Source organism: Tachypleus tridentatus, chromosome 13 (genome assembly GCF_004210375.1).
Source record: "Tachypleus tridentatus isolate NWPU-2018 chromosome 13, ASM421037v1, whole genome shotgun sequence".
NCBI lineage: Eukaryota > Metazoa > Arthropoda > Merostomata > Xiphosura > Limulidae > Tachypleus > Tachypleus tridentatus.
In genome coordinates this window covers 167,679,307-167,701,615 of record NC_134837.1, presented here as the reverse complement: position 1 = coordinate 167,701,615, position 22,309 = coordinate 167,679,307, and the positions used below count along the sequence as shown (strand labels likewise).

The 22,309-nt window shown below is 32.9% G+C and overlaps 2 protein-coding genes across 4 annotated transcripts in view; both read left to right on the top strand.

Moving 5' to 3' along the window:
• Window positions 1–8,523: 8,523 nt before the first annotated feature.
• Window positions 8,524–22,309, top strand: part of LOC143240931 (RING finger and transmembrane domain-containing protein 2) — a 49,702-nt gene continuing 35,916 nt past the window's right edge. Inside the window, exons 1-2 of one of the 3 annotated variants that reach the window (XM_076484196.1) lie at window positions 8,524–8,696; window positions 10,271–10,498. The gene's annotated coding sequence lies outside the window, so the exon portion shown is untranslated. Of the gene's footprint in view, window positions 8,697–10,270; window positions 10,499–17,659; window positions 17,805–22,309 lie in introns of those variants that run through there. The other 2 variants (XM_076484195.1, XM_076484197.1) reach the window with 2 other exon arrangements.
• LOC143236365 (uncharacterized) lies at window positions 10,778–14,144 on the top strand. Its single transcript, XM_076474637.1, has 2 exons — window positions 10,778–10,846; window positions 12,936–14,144. Exons 1-2 carry the CDS (start codon window positions 10,778–10,780, stop codon window positions 13,671–13,673), a joined length of 807 nt encoding a protein of 268 aa, XP_076330752.1. The 3' UTR covers window positions 13,674–14,144.

Below are 22,309 nucleotides of genomic sequence, written 5' to 3'. Positions count from 1 at the left end.
AAAATAATCTGTATAGATATTTAAAGTTTTACATGACACATTTGTGACGAAAGTCCTTAATTACTCATGCTCTGTTTACCTATCGTTTTGTCATTCAACCAGATTATTATGTTTTGTTTTCGCAGATAAAAGATATCTGCGTTGTATCTTTTCTACTGGTAGTCACGTAACCTCTTGAAGTAATGACCTTCCTTCTGTTTTACGACCAGTTACATAAATAGCGCGATTTGCTCTGAATGAATTTGGTATTAAAGATTTAAGTAGATAATATGAGATTTATACTACCTATATTACAATCTCAACCAATTCATTCTAGAACGGATTTCAAGATATACAGTTCAAAATATCCGAGTTAATATTTTCAGAACTCACTAAGCTTCAGTGCAATGCATAGTGAACCAATGCTGAATTTCAAAATACAAATATAAGTTCTTATATATATTTTAAATTTTTATTTTATGACATTATCATTTAGTTTCAGCGTGGTAAAAATTTCATTGCATGCTATGTCTAGCATACGTACCTTCTATTTGCCATCTTTGTTCTACATCATCCTGTAATTATGACATAACGAGCGGACATTTATTTGTCATGGCCTTTTCGTCACAGATGTTTTCGGTTATATTATCCAAGCACTTTAAAATGTGTGGAAGTATACATGTATACCACATTAGATTCAGATTGCTCGTTTCTGGTAATCAATGGAATTTTGTTTCAATAAGTTTGTTTTTATTGTGCACTTAGAAACAGTGATATAGTAAGTAGAAGTAGAATGCTTGCTCATATTGTCAAATCTTTATGTAAATTAGTAAGACTCTTAATAAAATTATTTCATGGTCACAGTTTCTTATCAATGGTCTTTTTACAAAACGAAGTGTTGTTGTTTTTAAACCACACAGGTTCAAACTTTTTTCATGTGTGATGAACTCTTCAGTTAAATGTGATAGAAAGTTTCCAAATTTACATTATTTGTAGTATTTTTGTAAAATTTCTTAATAATTCATATAAATTCTAAAGATGTATTTTTAAAGCCTGGTTTTGTTTCAGACAGAAGTAACTGCCATGAACTATAAGTACTTTCAGTCTGAGAAATTGTATCGCCAAGTTATACATGACATATTATTGTCTTTCACATACACTTTCAAATATTTACATTAAATTGTGTTTCAAATAGCAGAAAAGTTAAAAAACTGAAAACGATTTTTCTTATTTGTTGCTAAACGCAAAACTACACAAAGGACAATTGATGATGGACCTATCACGTGCATCGAAACTCGGTTTTTAGCGTTATAAACCTACTTTCAGATTTACTGATGAGCTACTGGGGGGAGGCCTGAAAGTGGTAAAGTACTCAATTGTAATTTTTTTAACTTTTGAAAATATTAGTACATTTCCTTAAAATAAATGAACATACTCAAATTCGTAAAAATTATGAAACTTACAAATTTGAGTAGAAGATAGATGGTTTGTTTGTTTGTTTTGGAATTTCGCACAAAGCTACTCGAGGGCTATCTGTGCTAGCCGTCCCTAATTTAGCAGTGCAAGACTAGAGGGAAGGTAGCTAGTCATCACCCCCCACCGCCAACTCTTGGACTACTCTTTTACCAACGAATAGTGGGATTGACCGTAACATTATAACGCCCCCACGGCTGAAAGGGCGAGCATGTTTGGCGCGACCGGGATGCAAACCCGCGACCATCAGATTAGGAGTCGCGCGCCTTACGAGCTTGGCCATGCCGGGACAGAAGATAGATGGCTAAGTCTGTATAATGAGGTCTATAAGAATCCTTCTTTTTTTTTACAAGCCCTTTATAAAATATGCATTTGATCTGGCCAGTTATAACTGTTCTTCTGGTAATTAAAAAATAAATTGTAGCAAAATTTTACTTGCTGGCAGTCCAAACATGTTAGCAACTAAGAGTTAAATGCTATATATACATAAATAGGAAAAAAAGCAAAATTTAAACCAAAAGTAAGGATCGTTATTTGTAACCAAAACACATTAATTGCTGCAATAAAAAGTAGAAAAAAAGTAAAGTGATTTTCAATCCCTAGTTTGGTTGGCATTATGATTTATGCAGTTAAATGAACTATTTTATCTTTGGCCCGGCATGTTTGGTGTGACGGAGATTCGAGCCCGTGACCCTCACGTTATGATTTGAGCACTCTAACCAACTGGCCAATCCTTTCAGTCATTATAATGTTACAGTCAATCCCACTATTCGTTGGTAAAAGAAAGTGTTTTACTTATTTAAATAAATTCTTATGAAAGATGTTAAACAAGAAAACAATATATGTTTAAGATGTTTATCAAGTTGACATTTGGCATAAGAATAATTAATTTGACTACAACAGTACAAGAAAAACTGTCGGCCCGGCACTCGACTCATAATCCGAGAGTCGCGGGTTTGAAACCCCGTCACACCAAACATGCTAACCCTTTCAGCACGTTATATTGTGACAATCAATCCCACTATTCGTAGGTAAGAGAGTAGCCCAAGAGTTGGCGGTGAGTGGTGATAAGTAGTTACCTTCCCTCTAGTCTCACACTGAGACTATTATGGCCAGCTAGCGCAGACAGCCCTCGTGTAGCTTTGCATGAAATTAAAAATAAACAAAAAAAAAAACAATTTGGCCTACAGATAAGTGTGTAAAGCTGTCAAAGTATGGATTAAATTTCATAAATTTCTCATTGTGGTTTTAACTCTTGTTTCATTATTTTTTCTATCAGGATCCCTATTTCAATTTGAATTTTACATTTCTTTAAACTCTCGTTTGTGTACGTGTATCGTACACCTGTACAAAGTATATACTTTAAATTGATTCGTCTGTAAATGGAAATGTAGCGCTGCCAACTAAGTTGAATCAAAAGATATTTACGTGCGTGCATAATATGTTTACCAAGTGTTAATTATATATATCTATGTTATCAGAATATCAAAAGCTGATACCCAAAGACCAATCAAATAAGCTTGAGAAATATTGTAGTGATATTCCGAGCTGTCTAGAGGCTAGTTCTGCTATTATATAGATAAGTCGGTTATAGACGAAAAGTTGCTGTTTTTAGAAATTTTTAAATTGTTATACCGAAAACGTTAGCAATCTTTTTATAGTGTAATTAGTACATATGTGCATAATATATCATAACTAATATTTTGAATGGTTGGTTTATCGGCACAGAAATTACTAGGAATTCTTGTTCATCGCTATTATTATGTACTATCATATACGCGTAATATAGGCACAATTCAGCGCGAAAGCTCACGAAACAGATCAGAGTCAATCCATATAACAAACTATGGCTGTTCAATTTATTAGGCGATGTTCGCTTTCTTTAACAGTTGCTGTTTAAAAAACAAAAATCATCTAATTATAAGGTCTTATAAGCAATTATAACAAAATTCTGGAAAAGAAAAAAAAGATTCACAACAGCTTCTCGGTTAATTATAAAAATTTTGTTAGAACTGTTATATAAACCCCAACACATTTTGTTCTGTAATGGATTTGACTGATAAAAAAAATGACAGCAGTGTATAGTTGAAAGTAATCTTTTCTCAGTTGTGTAAAATACAATACATTGAAAAATAACCCAAAGAACAAAAATAGCAAAAATCTAGAAAGCTATCAAAAAGCAGCAACTTCAAAAATAAATAGGTAAATAATTTTAAAATGGGTTAACAACAGATGTAAGCCATCTAATCAACAGTAGCTCAGCAGTATGTTTACAAAATTATAATGCTAAAAATCGGTTTTAAACGTTTTGTGGGTGCAAAACACAAATAACCCATTGTGTAACTTTGTACTAAACTATAAACAGGTGACAGTACTGCGAGTAGTGTGGAACTACTAATTCATTTACTCAAAATAACAGCAGAAGTTAAACTAGTACAGGGGAAACGCGAGTTACACAAAAATTCTGAAAATGTGCAGTAACAGCAAAACAAACACAAAATACTGAATCATATTATAATAACGTAAATCTCGTACCCAATCAGACACCTTTACCTAATTTTTATAATCCAGCTAGTTAGCCTGTAGTTTGTACCAAAGAACTTAAAGTTGAAATTGTGAACCACAAGCTTGTGCAGTTTAAAAAAACTGATGTTAAATTAGCAAAAGTTGGTGATTGCCTGTTTTTAATCTGCAAACGAAGAACGTAAATAGATATCCACGAAGATTAACAGGTCATTACAAGTTTACTCCTGGAGATACAATGCCCACATTATGATTCTCTAACTGTCTGATTGCACCTTTGGATGTACAAACGTGCCTGATTGTCCATCTGGATGATGATCGCCTTCTCATAGAGATAGTTCTGGAATTTTCTTATGGAAAATATGATGGCCAGATACTTTCATTCAATCACAGAGTAATTCTTCTCACTACACAATAGTTTCCTACTGATATACGTTATAGGAAAGAGATCATTTACATTTACTGAAAAAGTACTGCTCCATTCCAACACCTGTAGCATCAACCTAAACAGTGGATAATTCATTGAAGTTTGACATCCTAATGAATGGCGAAATTTTAACTTTAAGTTCTGAAATGCATATATTGTGGTTTTTCCCACTTCACCATTTTCGGTTGGTCTATCTTGATCAGGCTAGTCAGTGGTTCAGCAGCTTCAGTTTAGTTTGAGATGAGCTTTCTATAGTATCCTGCAAACCCCAAGTAGGATCTGAATCGCTGCTTGATCGTTGGAGCTGGTGCAACTTTTATCAGAACTGGCTTCTCCTATTCCATGGTTATCTATTGGTCGCTCACCTCGTATCCAACAAAGTCCAACACAGAGCTTCTGTGACTGCATATGCCTTATCAGTCCTCTTCATCTCTGGTTTTTCCAAACTTCTACTAACTATTATATTGATAATCATCAAGTTATTGATGGATGCCTTCAGACTCATAGACTTAAGATCTTTCACATAGTATGAAGTATCCACCTTTATTCTTGTTATGTGAAACGTTTTTACTGCCTGTCAATAACCACACACATATATGCCTTGTCTCTCATCTGGCCATTAGATAATAGACTGATTATCAATGTTGCACTATTTTCACTTTCTTGTCCCCGAAATAGCCTTCATCTACTGGCATAGTATGGTTTATTGGCATCCCTTAATGTTTGTTATATGCTATAGTCAACCAACTGTTGACCTATTTGATAACCTAAAGTGGCCATCAAGCATGCACTGTGTGATCACACAGATAGCACTCCTTCTTGTGATGAAACTGAGTTGTTTTCATCCTGTTTCTTCTAACAGAAACATCCATGGTGCCAGTCACTCTTTTCTTCTTTCATGCCAGCATGTAGGTAGCTCTAGCTGCTGCATATTGAGTTTTCTACTGATGCATGTTAGTGACAAGCTTGCACTCACTCCCAATATGCCCCATTTTATTACAAGCAAAATACCTCTTTTCCCTTTTAACTTTTGACTTCTTGACGTAATGTTTCTTGTTATCCACTTCTGCTTTCAGTTTGACAAATAATGTTTAAACTTACTAATTATATTCTCTCCATAGGTTCCATATATTATTCTTACAGCTTGTTCATCTTGTCTACATTTTTGGTACTCTCTCTTTTAGGAGCACTGATATAACAGTGGAGCAAGTGATCATGTTCACATATTAGTATATCTGCCAGTTCTTTAAGACTATTTTCACACTTGACCATCTCAGCCAACCTTGTTAAGTGTCGCTGTAGACGTGCTACAAACTGAGATACAATTTCTCTGGTGTACTGCAGTAAGTTCATAGCATGTTAACAACACCATTTGTAACTTGACATAGTCCATGGCACCTTCTTGCATCATGCTCACATACACTTGTAGGCCTTTTCATGTGAAAAGCGAGACATACATCTCTGTCTAAATTTTAACTTTGGGAGAAGTTTTCATACCTCTCCATGAAAGCACCCATGTCAAGAAATGTGGACAACTTGAGCTGACTGGCTGTAACCCCAATGTCATTCTTGGGTCTTTCTTTTGGGTGAACTTGATTTATGTTCTTATTCCCTTTATCTCTTGTTTCTCTCCTTTTCTTCTGTCTGAAGTTATGTTTTTATTTTCTCCTCCCTGTCGCACCAAACATGCTCGCTCTTTCAGTCGTGGGGGCGTTATGATGTGATGGTCAATCCCCTTGTTCGTTGGTAAAAGAGCAGTCCAAAAGTTAACGGTAGGTGGTGATGAGTAGCTGCCTTCCCTCTTTTCTTACATTGCCGAATTAGGAACAGCTAACGCAGATAGCCCTCGTGTAGCTTTGCACGAAATTCAAAACAAACAAACTCTCCTCCATCTCCTTTTCTTATTTGTTTTCCTCTCTTCTAGGCCTTTCTTTTTCATCCTGTCTTCTTTATTGGTACTTTTCTCACTCTAAGTTTTATTGCTGTTTAATAAACAAAATATTCTAAATCAACATCTTTGAGCCAAAGTCGCTCATCCCTCTCTATCCACTCGTCACATTAGTCAAAATTATTATATAAAGTGGTTGTAACTTCTACATTATATTTGGTATGAATACAGTTGTGCATATATACACATTTTCGCCATTGTCATGTATGTTTTCTTCTGCCAACATTTTCTGCTATACAAACTGATTGGCTCATAACTTTTTGGTTTTATGTATGTGTGAGGCTTGAATCTTTACAGTAGGTGTTTGTAATTTGTTGACAATGAATATCAACAATAAACAAATAATGTCTTATACTCTTGCTTTAAAATAATATATTAAAACAAGTCAAACAAATATACAAATGTAAGTTATACTTTTGGTTATCACAGCTGTATACAGAGCTTAAAATAACTGTCTCTTTTTCATGAAAGTCTACACAGACTGGTACAATTACTTTAGAACACAATTTGACAAGACGAATTGTTCTTGCTGATGTGTTGTTCCAGTACAGTCTGTGATAATTTCACTTTAAATTGTCGCAATACTTTCTTTATAGCTAAACTCATATTCGCTTAGTTTAGATATAGCTATCATTATAACTGACTCTAACTACATTTCTTACATATATTTATAGTCAGATAGAGAACTACATCATTCCATACACACTACAAGTTATAATGCTGCAATAATAATAACTTAAAACAAAGAGAAAATTTTAGAAGGTTCTAATAACATGACTCAATCACCAGTACATAACAATTGAAGTACGCAACTTATGGTTCGAGAACAGTCATGTCAACAAACTTGCGACAAACTATCGCTTTTGAAAAATAACTACATTTAACAGTCACACTGTTCTTAAATCGTCTAAATAATAACACTCGCATTAAACGCAAACAGTAAAAGTAAGCTAATGTTTTCAACATGAAAGATACTTTTTGCAGATATATACAAAACACTTTGATCAGAAAGCAGAGCCCAGAAGTATTCGTCCCACCAAGAATGCTCGAATTTCATCTGTGGGAATGTTATAATGTTACGGTCAATCCCATTATTCGTCGATAAAGAGTAGTCCAAGAGTTATCGGTTTGTAGTGAGGACAAGCTTCCTTACCTCTAGTATTTCGCTGCTGAATTAGCGCAGATAGCTCTTGTGTGGAATTACGCGAAATTCAAAAGAAACCAAACAAGAATTATCCGCCACAACAAGGTCTTCACTCAGCCTTTAAACAGAATAACAGAACTAACTGCCGAAGTTTTTACACGCTTAGAATTATTTATTACAAACACTTTCAGCAGTATCACATTTTCAACTTTTGATTATAGATCTGCAACCCGACAAATCCGTGACTGGTTCAATATTGTTTGAAAAAATTGCAAGCATAACCTGAATATGCTGTGAGGTAGTCACTTTCTTGTAACTGAACTCGTTATAATTATAGAGTAAGGTTGACACATTCTTATACATTCTAATTACTTTCACTCATAAGTTCTTAAAACATATTACAGTCTCAGGCGATAAACCTTAAAATTGTTTAGTACTGCTTACCAAGCCTGTTTTCATTCTAAAGTTACATCTCGACAGTACAGCTTTTGAGTAGCTTTCTTTATCGAAGGTCTAATTTTTATTTCTATACAAATATTCAGTTTATTTGCGAATCATTTTAAAAGTAGAATAACAAACTATCATCCGTAAAATAATACAAATTAAAATTTATATATGTAATAAGAATAATTCTCTTGCAGTGACAAATCTGATTCATTTTTCAAATGATTAAAATATTTTAATAGCACTTTAAAACTTTCAATGAATAAGTTATTACACAAGATCACATACAAAAATTGTAATGGTTTTCAATGTTTTGTTTGTTTTGGAATTTCGCACAAAGCTACTCGAGGGCTATCTGTGCTAGCCGTCCCTAATTTTGCAGTGTAAGACTAGAGGGAAGGCAGCTAGTCATCACCACCCACCGCCAACTCTTGGGCTACTCTTTTGCCAACGAATAATGGGATTGACCGTCACATTATACACCCCCACGGCTGGGAGGGCGAGCATGTTTAGCGCGACGCTGACGCAAACCCGCGACCCTCAGATTACGAGTCGCACGCCTTATGCGCTTGGCCGTGCCAGGCCCTAATGGTTTTCAAACTCGAGCACTTTCCAATTTCTTGTCAGATTCTTCTTTGGGCCTCGTTTGAAAACTACTTCAAAACATTAATATTAACGAGAGGGCGCTGTAATAGAGTTAGGTCGTAGACATAGAGAAAACGAATGTTGTGTAATTTGTGGTGAAACAAGAAGTAATAGTAAGTGGTTTCATTGATAATAAATTTTTTTTTTTCATTTTAGGTGTTTCCTCATTTTAAAACTTTTTAGGCTTTTATGAAATATACCTCAATCTGACAAAAGAAGAAGACGTAGTAACTTCACCTGTGTTATTTGTACCTAATCACAAATATTTAGTGTCAGTGAATAATCTTCCACGGAAATAGGAATTGGTACTGCGGGTGCGAGTGAGGTTTCACATTCTCAATTTCTAATTAAGTAGCTTTAATATAAAACTTAGAGAGTGAAAGTAACGAAGAATGCAATAATACGCAACCCACTAACTGTGCTATACGAAATGCTGAGGAGGGCTTTCGTTCATTTGGCTGGTTGGAAAACGAATATGACACGTTAACAAGCATATTTCTGTGTTACTAATATTAGTGCTAATAATAATTTTTAGTATGAGCAAGATTAAGTTCATGAGTTGTAATTTTATAAATGTTATGTAAATTATTACAAATCACAGTTAAGATTACGATTTTTACTGACTTCAAGTTCTGTGTTTATTTTAATACCAAATTGTTTATTATTATTAAGAATTGTATTTTGTTTGAATTGAACATGGAAGAACTGTAAACAATATGCTATTATCATTTTATCCTGGAGTGGGTCAGTGGACATAGCAGCAGTTTGAGAAGAACGGGGTTAGGTTTAACAGTCAGCCGAAATTGACTGGACCCCTGTTTGCTTTCAGTTGATGTATAATATTGGTATGAACAAAGCCTGCTTGACCCAATTCATTTTAACTAACTGGGCATTTACACTTAAATCTGCTCCTGGAAAAGACTACATGAATGATTATAAGAAGTTGTTACTTTGCTATATCCAGTGCAATTGAGACTTTTTGAGCAACACTAGAGCTCATCAAACCCACTGGGATGCGGCAGATACAGTAATTTTTATCCATCATAAGGACAGAAAATTGGCATTTGAAAAACAATATAAATTGGGGAGTTTGGGTTGATGAAGGAGATGACTGAAAATCTGATTTTTCTTCATCACTTTTTATGATGGTTGATGTAGAATGTAACATGTAGGGGCAACCAGTACCTGTTAACCTCTCCACTAAACTTTTTCCTATCTGTAGAGATTTTGTGTTTCTTTGCACTTTCATTTTCTTCTGTTGTTAGTTGTCATCTCTCAGAGATGATCCAGTATAAATTCATTTATCAAACTTTCTTCTGGTTGCTTGTCTTTTGGTAAATGTTTCAACATTTGGTGATGACCAAGAGGGGAAAATGCTTTTTGATAGGTTTCTGTTTTGAATTTCAAGTCAGTATGAAAATGCAATGAACATTGTATTTTAGGACAACTTTATGTTTTGGATGTCTCATTTCAAAGTACGTTAAAATTTGTCTTCATTTTATTTGTAGTAACTTAAAAATACTATGTGCAATGGCTGAGTCAAATTTTCTGCCATAATCACCAAAGATATGCTTAATTTTTATATATATATATATATAAAGTTATCTTATCTTTAATCAGCAGTATAAAATAGTAGTGAACTTCATATAAGCCTTTAAAATATTTTAGTGTCCTTTGTAATTTCCAGTTGTAACCTTAGAGTCACAATGGAAATTCTGTGGTGATAGGACCAAAAAGTATTAGGGATATCCCATCTAATAAACAAAATCCAAATACAGATGAAAAACTGATAAGCAGACATGGAACATCAATTAAGGGTATAGAATTGAGTGCTTATATCCACGTCTCAACTCCTGCTCCTCAATGTTCACAGCTCCAGCAATCCTGAATAAATTTTCATTTTAACTATATAAAGGTAATTGTCTAGTGTCAGAAAGGTACTTTTCTTATCAAAAATTTTTGTTTTTAAATAGTGTGAAAAAATTTCTCAATTGCCAATGTTTATAACATTTATGAATAGTGTAACATTATCCATAAAAAAAAAGAATTGCTATTAATACAGATAGTTAAAAATTATTTTAGTTGTGATGTCTTTTAGCAGTAGACTGAAATTAAGAAAATTAAATGCCCTTTGTTTTATTAAAAATAATCAGTTGTACTTTGTCATTTACTAAATTAATATCCAATAATTGGCATGGACATAACTGTTATTACTTTTTCCATTACAAGTTCTGTTGCATATCTTAAGTTTGATAAGATTCTGGTAATTAAATCATCATTGTAATAGAAAGTATCTATATATAAAACTTAGGATTTGAAACCTGTTTCAGAAATGAGTTTTCATAAAGAAGCAAATACAGATTGGGCTATTTGAAGAGAAATTTTCTCTCTTAGTAATACCCACTATTTATTTATAAACCTGTTTATTAAAATTTATTTAACCATTATACACACAGAAATGAAGAATATTTTAACATTGGATGAGTAAATTTGAATTTTAAAATATTTATTTCTTCATCTATAAAATTAGGATATAGATATATCTTAGTGTATAATATTGTAAGATAAGTGAAAATGGAACTTGTTATATCTGAAATATTTAAGTTATTTAAACATTCCAAAACTGGAATGTTTTAATAATCCAGAAACAGTTATCTGGATTATTTGAAAATACTGTTTTTATTTTTTTCAAACGTGATATTCCAGAATATAAAGTACAATAGATAGATTTATTAACTGCATTTAAGGAATTATAAATCTGAATTTGGCAGGATGTTTGTGTAATTTTGGAAGTGCATCTAAAAGTAGTGAGTGAGAATAATAATCTGGATGAAAATTGTTTTTTATTACTTTCTTTATATTAATAATAATATTTTTTTAAAGTGCTTTTGCTAAATGTGCTTGTGTTATTATTAACTCTTTCACAATGTTTGTACAGAGGCAAAATTTATCTCACAACCCCTTAACCTTGTTGCAGTGAATTACAGGTCAGAAGCCATGTTATCTCATTTGCTGACTTACATTCAAAATTTTATTGGACTACTATTTTGTGAATTTATATCAGTAAATTTGGAATCAAATTGTAGATTATAATTCAAACTTTTGTACTATACATGAGCTAACTTCTTAATGTACATTTTAAAAGAACATCGAAATATGTATTCATAAGATTGGTATGGGTACTAAAACTAATTACAGTAAAGCACAGAACAGTGTTTCAACATTCCTAGGACATATTCAGGTTAACATCTAAGTATAGATTTTAGTGAGCCTTGGTGTGTTGAATGCAGCACTCTTTAAAATTAGATGTTTTTTTATGTCAAAATACTAATTCTGGGTCATTCCATGTCAAATCATCCAGATTTTGGACAATTTTCCAGGTGATCCCATCAGAATGCCTTGAAAAAATTCACATGTGCTCATCTACCCATATAATGAAAAATTGCCAAAGATTAGATCAATATCTGTAATAGTTTATGATTTACAGCCCTGTGAAATTTAATTACTTTTTGTTATATTTGGCAAATTCATTTCTGGGCAACTTTGGCTGCTTAAAGCTGCAAGAGTAATGGTGGTAGAAGGCTGAAATTTGCTACACTGACTGAATTAATCTCACAGACTTCAAAAATGGTCTCAAACCAAGTTTATCTTTCTTAAGATTTTCATAGTGGGGCTGTAAAATCACATGAAAACCCAAACTTGTAAAAAACATTGGTTTATTTAATAAGCCATAGCTCTAAGACATAATATGATACAGAGCTGAATGTTTTTTTCAAACTTCCTGTAACATATCAGTAGATAAATCAGCAATTGTTGTAATTAAAAGTCTATTAGATCTCCTGTAAAAAAATTTAGTTGATGCAACTTTTTATAATTCAGCTAAAAATAGCCCAACTTCAGACCACAGTTTGACCATGTCACCAGTTATTCAGCTTTTTCAGATTTTTACCATATATTTTTACATCTCTGAATATGATCTACAAAAAAAATCAAGATGGTGTTCAACCTACTTTTTGAGTTATAATTTTTTAAAAGTATCCTCTGACCATATGTTTTTTACTTGAAAAAAAAACACTTCAGGTGTGTACTGTCTGGAAATATAGCCATACACTTTTGAAAAACTTTATGAATCCAATTGAAATATTCTAATCAGCCTTTACCATATATTCTTACATCTCTGATCATGATCTCAAGATATCCATGTTATCATGTGTGTTCTGTCAGATTGTCTGAAACACGACACAGTAGCTGTTCATGTTTTCATTACCACAGTACCAAGCCATGTTAAACAGAAATATCCAAACACTGAAAGGATCATTTATTTCAGCGATGGTGCAGCTTTGTAATTCAAGAATTTTAAAAATCTTTCAAATTCTTGCTACCATTTTGAAGATCATCAGTTGCCCACTAAATGGCATGTTTTTGCCACCAGTCATGGGAAATGTTCATGTGATGGAGTTGGGGGTGTGGTGAAGAGGCTGGTGGCTCATGCAAGCCTTCAACTGCCTGTAAATGATCAACTTTTAAGTATCTCTGACATGTACCATTGGTCAAAGGACCACATTCAGGGCATTCAGTTCTTTCTTGTCAATCAGGAATCAGTCCTGCAGAATTGTGTAAAGTTTGGTCTACTTGAATACTTTAAAAAATGCAAAACTGTGGCAGGTATTAGGTCACATCATAGTTTTATTCCCCACTCTACCAACAAAATGTATATGAGAAGGCTATCAGATGATGATGTGTACACAGTTGTAACTGTTGGTAGTAGCAGTGAAAGTGATGCTACAGCAGCTCAAATAGGGTCTAGTGATAGCAATGACAATTATCAGCCAGGGAAATATGTGGCATGTGTATACGATTATGAATGGTATGTGGGAAACATAAAAGATAGATCAGATGAACATTCCGATGTGTTGATGTCATTTATGAAGAAATCAAGAAACGAACTGATCTCATGGTCTGCAAGGTCACGTAAAGATGAAAGCTGGATTCCTTTCAAACATACTTTTTGTCTGATAAGTGCACCTACCGTGCAAGGCAGTAGTTCTCGCCACTATGTTCTAAGTGAAGGTGATCTCAACATAAACTAAATATTCAGAAATTTATTCAAGCTGTCTGAATAAAGCAATGTTTATTTGATGTTGTTAAGGCTAATTTGTAGTCAAAGCAGTTTTTGAAACACTGCATTATCACGATTATTTCAGTTTGGTGTGACTATAATCTTTCTCAGTTACCCCCTGTTGTAGCACTGTGCTTTTTGTGTCTGATTTACCTTTGTATTTATTATATTATGAATCTTAAACTCAGCCATATCTGCATAACTGTAATGCATACACAATATATTTGCATTGCCATGTGATCTAACTAGATATGCCAATAAACTTGTTCAGAAATGAATTAATACTTTCTTGTTTCTTATAACTTCATTATTTAACATTGTGAAAGGCAGGTTAGAATATTCCAGTGGGATTCATAACATTCTGACAGGTATTTTTCAAAATTGTATGGATATATTTGCACACAGTGACACACTTGAACTGAATTTTTTTAAAATAAAAAACGTATGGTCAGAGGATACTTTAAAAAGATTATAACTCAAAAAGTAGGTTGGACACCATCTTGATTTTTTTTTGTAGATCATATTCAGAGATGTAAGAATATATGGTAAACTTCTGAAAAGGCTGAATAACTGGTGACATGGTCAAACTGTGGTCTGAAGTTGGGCTATTTTTAGCTAAATTATAAAAAGTTGCAAGCAACTAAATTTTTTTACAGGACATCTAATAGACTTTTAATTACAGCAATTGCTGACATATCAACTGGTATGTTATAGGAAATTTGAAAATAACATTCAGCTTTGTATCATATTAAGTCTTAGAGCTATGGCTTATTAAATAAACCAATGTTTTTTTATGATCTTGGGTCTTCAGGTGATTTTACAGCCTCACTATGCAAATCCTAAGAGAGATAAACTTGGTTTGAGACCATTTTTGAAGTCTGTGAGATTAATTCAGTCAGTGTACCAAATTTCAGCCTTCTACCACCATTACTCTTGCAGCTTAAAGCAGCCAAAGTTGCCCAGAAATTAATTTGCCAAATATAACAAAAAAGTAATTAAATTTTACAGGGCTGTAAATCATAAACTATTAGAGATTGATCTAATCTTTGGAAAATTTTCATTATAGGGGTAGATGAGCACATGTGAATTTTTTCAAGGCATTCTGATGGGATCACCTGCAGCCCCCTGGATGATTTGACATGGAATGACCCTTCTGTAGTTTTGCACAAAATGAAACTCAAATTACTTATATTATCAAGTTAGAATATATACAAGAATCTCATACACTTTTAGTTTTGTTGATGTGGCTTACATACTGAATCACAGCGACACCATTCACCTCTTTTCATTTTTGGAAATAGTCCCTTGTATACACTTCAATTTTTGACATGTGAATAACCAATCAACAGCTTAGAATTTTCACAGAGTGGTTTTATCAGTCATTTTAATTTGTGAAAAGGGGACCACATTCTTTCAACCCAAGATTTCAATGAGGTAGGTTGCATCTTTTGTCTGATTGGGGTTTCATATTTTTTGAAACCTAAGTACATCTTAGTTACTAAGCTTAATAAATTATAGTGGAATTTTAATGTATCTGTGTAGTTATTTATGATTTTTTAGTTATTCAACTGTGTATTTATACATAAAAACTAAAAAAACATTATTTCCTACGTGTGTAAAATTTTTAAAGGCTTAGCAACCTATATCCAAATTATTTTTGAATAGCAATAATCTGTATATATATATATATACATTGCTGGCCAAAATCTTAAAGCCAATGAACATAAAGAAAACATATGCATTTTGCTTTGTTAGACCCAATCACTTATTTGAATAGAGCTTCAAAAGATGAAAATAAGAAAAGAGAAAATAAAAATAAACTTTTTTACCATTTAATGGGAAAAATGTGAACACTATGAAATTAGCCTAAATAATAGCTGGTCAAAAGTTTAAGATCATACTGAAACGAAGCATTAATTGGTAAACACGTCATGAAATTTAGTCGTTGGTGTTCAAGCATTAGCGTTGTCAACATCTCTCACTGACATCTGTGTTGGGTAAAAACATGCCAAAGGCTTAAAAGTTGGCAGAGTTTGAACGTGGCAGAATTGTCGAGCTGCCAAAGCGAGGTCTCTCTCATCATGCTATCACTTGTTAGATTCAGCGTATTAAAACCGCTTTTGCATATATCTTGGTTATCAACCAGCAGCTGGCTACATTGGCATGTTCGAGAGAGCATCCTTATTGACTGAAGGCCCTCGCTTGTGTGGAAATGACTGGATCTTTCAGCAGGACAATGCTGCAATCTACAATGCCTGTAGGACAAAGGACTTTTTCATGGTGAATAACGTGATTCTTTTGGACCATCCAGTGTGTTTGCCCGAACTGAACCCCATTGAAAATGTTTGGGGGTGGGTAGCAAGGGAAGTCTATAGAAATAGATGCCAATTCCAAACAGTGCATGATCTTTGTGAAGCGATCTTCACCACTTGGAATAAAATTCCAGCCAGCCTTCTGCAAACGCTTATATCGACCATGAGAAAGCAAATGTTAGAAGTTATTCTCAATGATGGCCATGCAACTGAGATCTCTTGTTGGGAATTTTAATCCTGTTTAGGACTTCTTTTTGGTATGGTCTTAAACTTTTTACCAACTAGTATTTAGGCTAATTTCATAGTGTTCACGTTTTTCCTATTAAATGCTAAAAACGTTTATTTTTTTTTTCCCTTTTCTTATTTTCATCTTTTGAAGCTCTACTCAAATAAGTGGTTGAGCCTAACAAAGCAAAATGCATATTTTTCCTTTATGTTCATTGCCCTTAAGATCTTGGCCAGCAGTGTATATATAGTGTATGGTAATTGAAATGTGACGATATTACAAAATACTAGTCCATTGGAACACAGCCAAGACAGGGAAGACTAAAAGGTCAGTTTTATATTTCTGAATACATACATGAGTGCATATGCATCACATCAATACAAGTTATGTAATATTGGTTAGGCATAACTGGAAGGTCAATATAATAAAAAAGTAGTAAATATGTGTAAATATATAACTTTATGAGACTCAAGCTACTAAGACTAAACATTTGTATTTTTGTTATCATATGGAATCATTCTTGCACAAAAAAGGCATAACTTTTTTTTTTTTTTATCATGGTTACAAGGTTGGTCAAGTGACACCCCACATAGTGAGAGTATATAAAATACAAAATATAAAGTCTTACTGAAAACTAATGTTAGAAATGTGTTTAGGAGAATGTAAGAGAATATACAGATAGTAGATATTTTTTGGGAAGAATAGTTTTTAGTCATAATATGAAATCACTTTGCTCTCAGATTAGTAATGAAAAGCTATTTTCACAAAAAAATCTTTGGTAAAAATATTTCATTGAAAATAAGATTTTTTGTATGCAATATACTTGTGATCTCTTCAAGAAGTTTACAATATTTTATGAAAATACAGATGCTGTATCAAAAGTTATAGTGCACATACTTAATGTGTCAAATTGTGTATATTATATTTGAACCCATTGCAAACAGGTTAATAAATAGTTACATTGTCCATTTTATGTAGTAATTTATATTGCAGTACATGTTGAAAATCCATTGCTGCCAGGTATGTTAAACATTTAGATTTTTTCACATATTTTTATGAATTTCAGTAGCATATTTGAATAACTGATATTATATATATATATATATATATATATATATATATATTATCAGAATAATAGAAAATTCACAAAATGAAAATTTGATAATGTGAAAGAAAGGAGTGTGGACAATAAATCAACATTTTAACATCATTTTTCACCAAATAATGAAAGAAATAGCTTCAAAATTATCATAACATTGATTACATTAATTGTTAATAGGTGATAAAAATCACACTAGGAGACAAGAATGCATTTAATACAAGTCTTAAAAATATTTTATAATGTCTATTGTAATATCCAATCATAACCTTAGAGCAATAATGGAATTTATCCCTAGTGATAGCACCCAAAATTTTGGGGGTATCCCATCTATCAAAGAAAATCCAAACACTGATGAAAACTAACTAGCAAATGTGGAAACTCAGTTAAGGGTTTGGAATTCAGTACTTGTGCCCAAAACCTCTCAACTACTATCATTCACTGTCTGCAGCCAATTGTGGGAAGGTAGCTACCATAAAAGTTCTTTTAATGTCAAAAATAAAAGTAAAATAAAGCCACACTAAAATATCTCAACTAAAATAATTCTTTTTTCAAACCTCCAGCTTTTAAATGAAGGTGCAAGGTAACTTCAAATATAAGTGAAGTAGGAAATATATATATATTTTTTAATTGCACTTTGATAATATGTAATCTATTGAAATAAAACATTTGCTTATTAAAAACCACATTAGACCAAGTATCTAGCAAAAAGTGAACTGCCTAGAGATGTCTTTCCTCTATATATATATATATATATATATATCTGTGTAGAAGTTGACAAGTCATGATGTTTTTATTTTATTTTATTGATCAATAATACAACTAAAATAATGTCATCTATTATAGTGACAAATAATGGTGTTCAGTTAAACGTAGCAAGGAAAACATGAGTACAATGAATATTATGTTTGACAGGGCAACTTTGTAAATAAATGAATATTTGGAAATTAAGTTATGAAAATGAAAATATAAACTCTAAGGATATGTGTAGAAGACAATTCCTTTAAATGTAGAAGTACTAAAAAATGCAAAGAAACATATCATATGGACCAATGCACATAAAAAGTGGCAAATGAAAAAGATCTTTACGATTTAATTTTCTAAGTTATGAAAAAATACAATAAAAAATAAATTCCAAACTAATTTAGAATCATACAATTTTTCTCAAAAAGTCAATAACAATTTCTTTTATTAACATACATGCAGTATCCCCAATACATAAACTCTGGAAAAATTCCTATGAAATATATTACACGAGTTACCCCATTTATAATTAATAAAAGTAAACATCTCGTTAAACTATGGCAGAACCTCTTAAAAATTGTAACATAAATATTTGAACCCCATATAACACATACGGACAATGAAGGTACTTGAGGCTCTTCCATCAACTAAACTAAACTTTTATAATCACATAAAAGTACTGCTCCTATCTTAATATTTTGTTCACCCTTAAAATAGTTGAATAAACTTTACTGTACAAAATCCAGAAATGCAAATGAAGCTCATTTAAATTTACTTTAACCACCATATTTGAAGGCAACCTAATTTAAAGGTCAACCACCCTGTAAAACTTTCTTGGGTGAAGATCACTCTTATCCTGCAAAACTATTTTTATTCTCATGTTCTACCATTTTCACTACCGTATATACAAAAAGGTGATGCATTGCTACTACCAGTTCTATTAACAGTCTTAAATATCTCAATCAGGTCCTCTTTTTATCTTTTTTTTTTTTTTTTTTTCAAGAGAAAACAGTTTTGGAGACCTGTGCTTGTATGACCATCTTTCCATCTCGCTCATCATTCTAGTATCTCTCCTTTGAACTTTCTCCAACAGTTCAGTGTCATTCTTAAAATAAGGAGCTCAATATTGAGTGCAGTGCAGTGTTTCAAATGAAGCTTTTGAAAGTCCATAATTAATGTAACAATCTTATCCAACTATTTTCTTTTTTTTCTTAACCTAAAGATGACCCAAGAAGGTTGAAATGTTCTCTGCTTTATTTTGGTGAAAGTGTTAATATCCATACCAGCTATCCTGAAATACATTTTTACTTCAAGTGGGTTTCATGTCATCACATTCTTGTTCTGTTAAGTAACTGTTTGAGATGAGGAATATTCTTCAAATTTTATTAGTGAAAATTATAAAAAAAATAAATTTAATAACCCAGCCACCTCCTAATAATCAGAAATTAGCTTTCCATTATTGTCACTAAAATGTATTGATACCATACTAGTATTTTGCATACACTTAACCTAAAGAAATATTTACAAAAATCAAGAATGCAAATTTAAAATATATCAAACAAACCTAATAAAAATGACAATTACAGTTGTTGGGAATGTGCCCCCTTTATTGTCTGAAATATTTAAACATTTTTATTTGATAAATACATCCAGTTATGATCCCTATTTCTTTAAACTTCTAAAATGAATAAAAAAATTCCAAAGTTTTCAGTATTCTACATTTTTACTAGTCAGATTTTGTTTTTTCAGTTATATTTTATTTTAAGTCTCTAATTTCTGTTAACCCTGAAGGTGCTAATGCAATGTGGAAGATTCAGTTTGTGAATATTTATATTTTCCTCATCCTAGTGTTTCAGTCATTGCTGCTTATTTTACATATCAGCTAATTGTTGTTGTTTTTATAGGGGAGGGATATATTTTCTGCTTGTCACACTTCTTGAGTTCTCAACCCTCATATCTTCTGTGTTGACATATTGTCAGCTTTCAGTCATACTGTGTTTTGTCTCATTTTCACAGTAATTTTGAACTATCTGATATTCTTTTCTCCCAATTTCTAGTGAGTATCAATTTTTTTTTATAACTGTGTCTTCTACAGACATAGTTTATTTTACAATATGGCTCTTATGTTAAATTGAAACATTTCTCTTTTATCCTTTGCTAACTGAGTACTTGCTTCCCCATCCTTAGCTGTTCAGCTGAACTTGAAAGAGCCTCTTATTTGCATTATTTATCTTTGTAGGATCTCGCTTGCAATGGTCTTCCATTTGGAAGAAGAATGCTAATGTGGGTTGGTTGATATTTCAGCACTTTGGTTTACTTCTGATAAACCACCAGTGGAGTATTCACCCCGATCCTGAGCTCCATGTCAATGAAGTTGTTCTTCATGTGGTTCCCGAGGCAAAGTTCTTGGAACTTATATTTAACTGTAACCTGATTTTATTTCTAAACATCAAGTAGCTATACATCAAGTGTACAAGGGCACTGAACATCCTTTGTGCCCTTTTTTCTACCTCTTTGGGAGTGAATCAATGCTATGTGTTCAAGATTTATTGTGCCTTCATTTGAAAACAGCTGGACTATGGGTCTCTGGTCTATGGCTCTATCAGAACGTCAGTCTTGAAGATGCTGGACTCTGTTGACCGTTTAGGGATTTGGCTCTATATGGGAGGTTTCTGCACTTCTCCATTCTAGAGTTTTTACACAATCTCATGAACCTCTTCTGCACATCTGCCACTTGCAACTGTCTTTACTGCATGCCTCAAAACTTTGATCCTTACCACATCACCTTACTTGGGTTGTGTTCCTTCCTCAGTGAGCCATGCTTTTTCAGAAGAGATGGTCTTCCATTGTTTCTTTTGGTCTTCATATCCTGATACGGTTGGCTGAATTGAGTCTGTCCTTGGATGACATTGCTGTCTCCACAGGTTAGCCCATTCCAACATGGTTTATTACCATACTTGTTTGACTTTTCTTTGAGTCATCTGAAGAAAGTGGATACTCCTAAATCAGGTGGCTCTGTGGGCTTTTCCATGGTTGTTTTATTTGATGGTTGCACACAGGATCCCATCTGTGGTTTCTGTGTTCAATGCTGAATTTAATGCCATTTTTTTGTTCTGGATCATGTAGAAGCTCTGCAGTTCATGAATTGTACTATTTACATCAACTCACTTAGCTCTATCCTGCCCCTGGAATTGCTTCACATTAGTTCTCATCCAACTCTCATTAATACTCAAATCTGACTGGCAAATTGCTTTTTATCATCTACTTCTATCCAGTTTTTCTTGATACTGGATCACTCTGGAATTCACAGGAATGAGCTTGCTGAAACCACATCTAAGTCTGCCTGCTTTGGTTCTATCACTGCTGTGATAAGACTACTGCCCTGTATTAAAGGCTCGGCTCTGCGCCAGTTGCCAGTCAACAATAAGCTTTTCCAAATAAAATCTTCTATTGAACTTTGGCCATTTTGTTTCTGTAAGGATCAGTAGGAGTAAGTGATAAAAACTAAGCTACACATTGGTCACAGTTTTTAACTCATTGTTTTCTTCTGTCTGGAACTGATGCACCAAGTGTGGTCTGTGTAATACTCAAGTCACAATAGCCCACATCTTACTATTGTACCATCATTACGACCATGAACAATGGCACCATTTTAGACATGTTTTTACCAGCAATTTACCCCTAACATTGGACAGTGTTATTGGCTATGGTGACACTGTTTACCTTACAAATGTTTTTAATTTTTTAAGAACAGTTGGCCTTTTTAATTCTATTCAAGTTTTTATCTGACATTTTACCACTGTTTTTGTTTTAATATAATTTCCCATTAAAATTTATAATACTTTCACTGTTTTGTTTTTTTACCAGTTGTTTGGTTCAAATAGTCTAGTTGCTTTTGTGCTATAAAATGCCAAACAACAACTACTACTTTTGATAATTACTCCTTTCGAGATAACTAAAAACTTAATCTTCATCTTTCTTCCCTCCATCATCTGATTTATATTGATATCAGTTACTTCTGCTAATTTCTTTTGAAGTTATATGGCCAAAAGTAACATTAAGCAAAGTGTGTCTTCTTGACCCACTCAATGAATCTGGTCTGTTTCAAACTAATGTCCCATATGGATTGTTAGCAATCATTTTGGATCAGTGATTCATCTTTGAGATTATTAGATTCTATTAATCTGTTATCTACTTTCTAGTCTGTGTCAGCTATTTTTACTCAT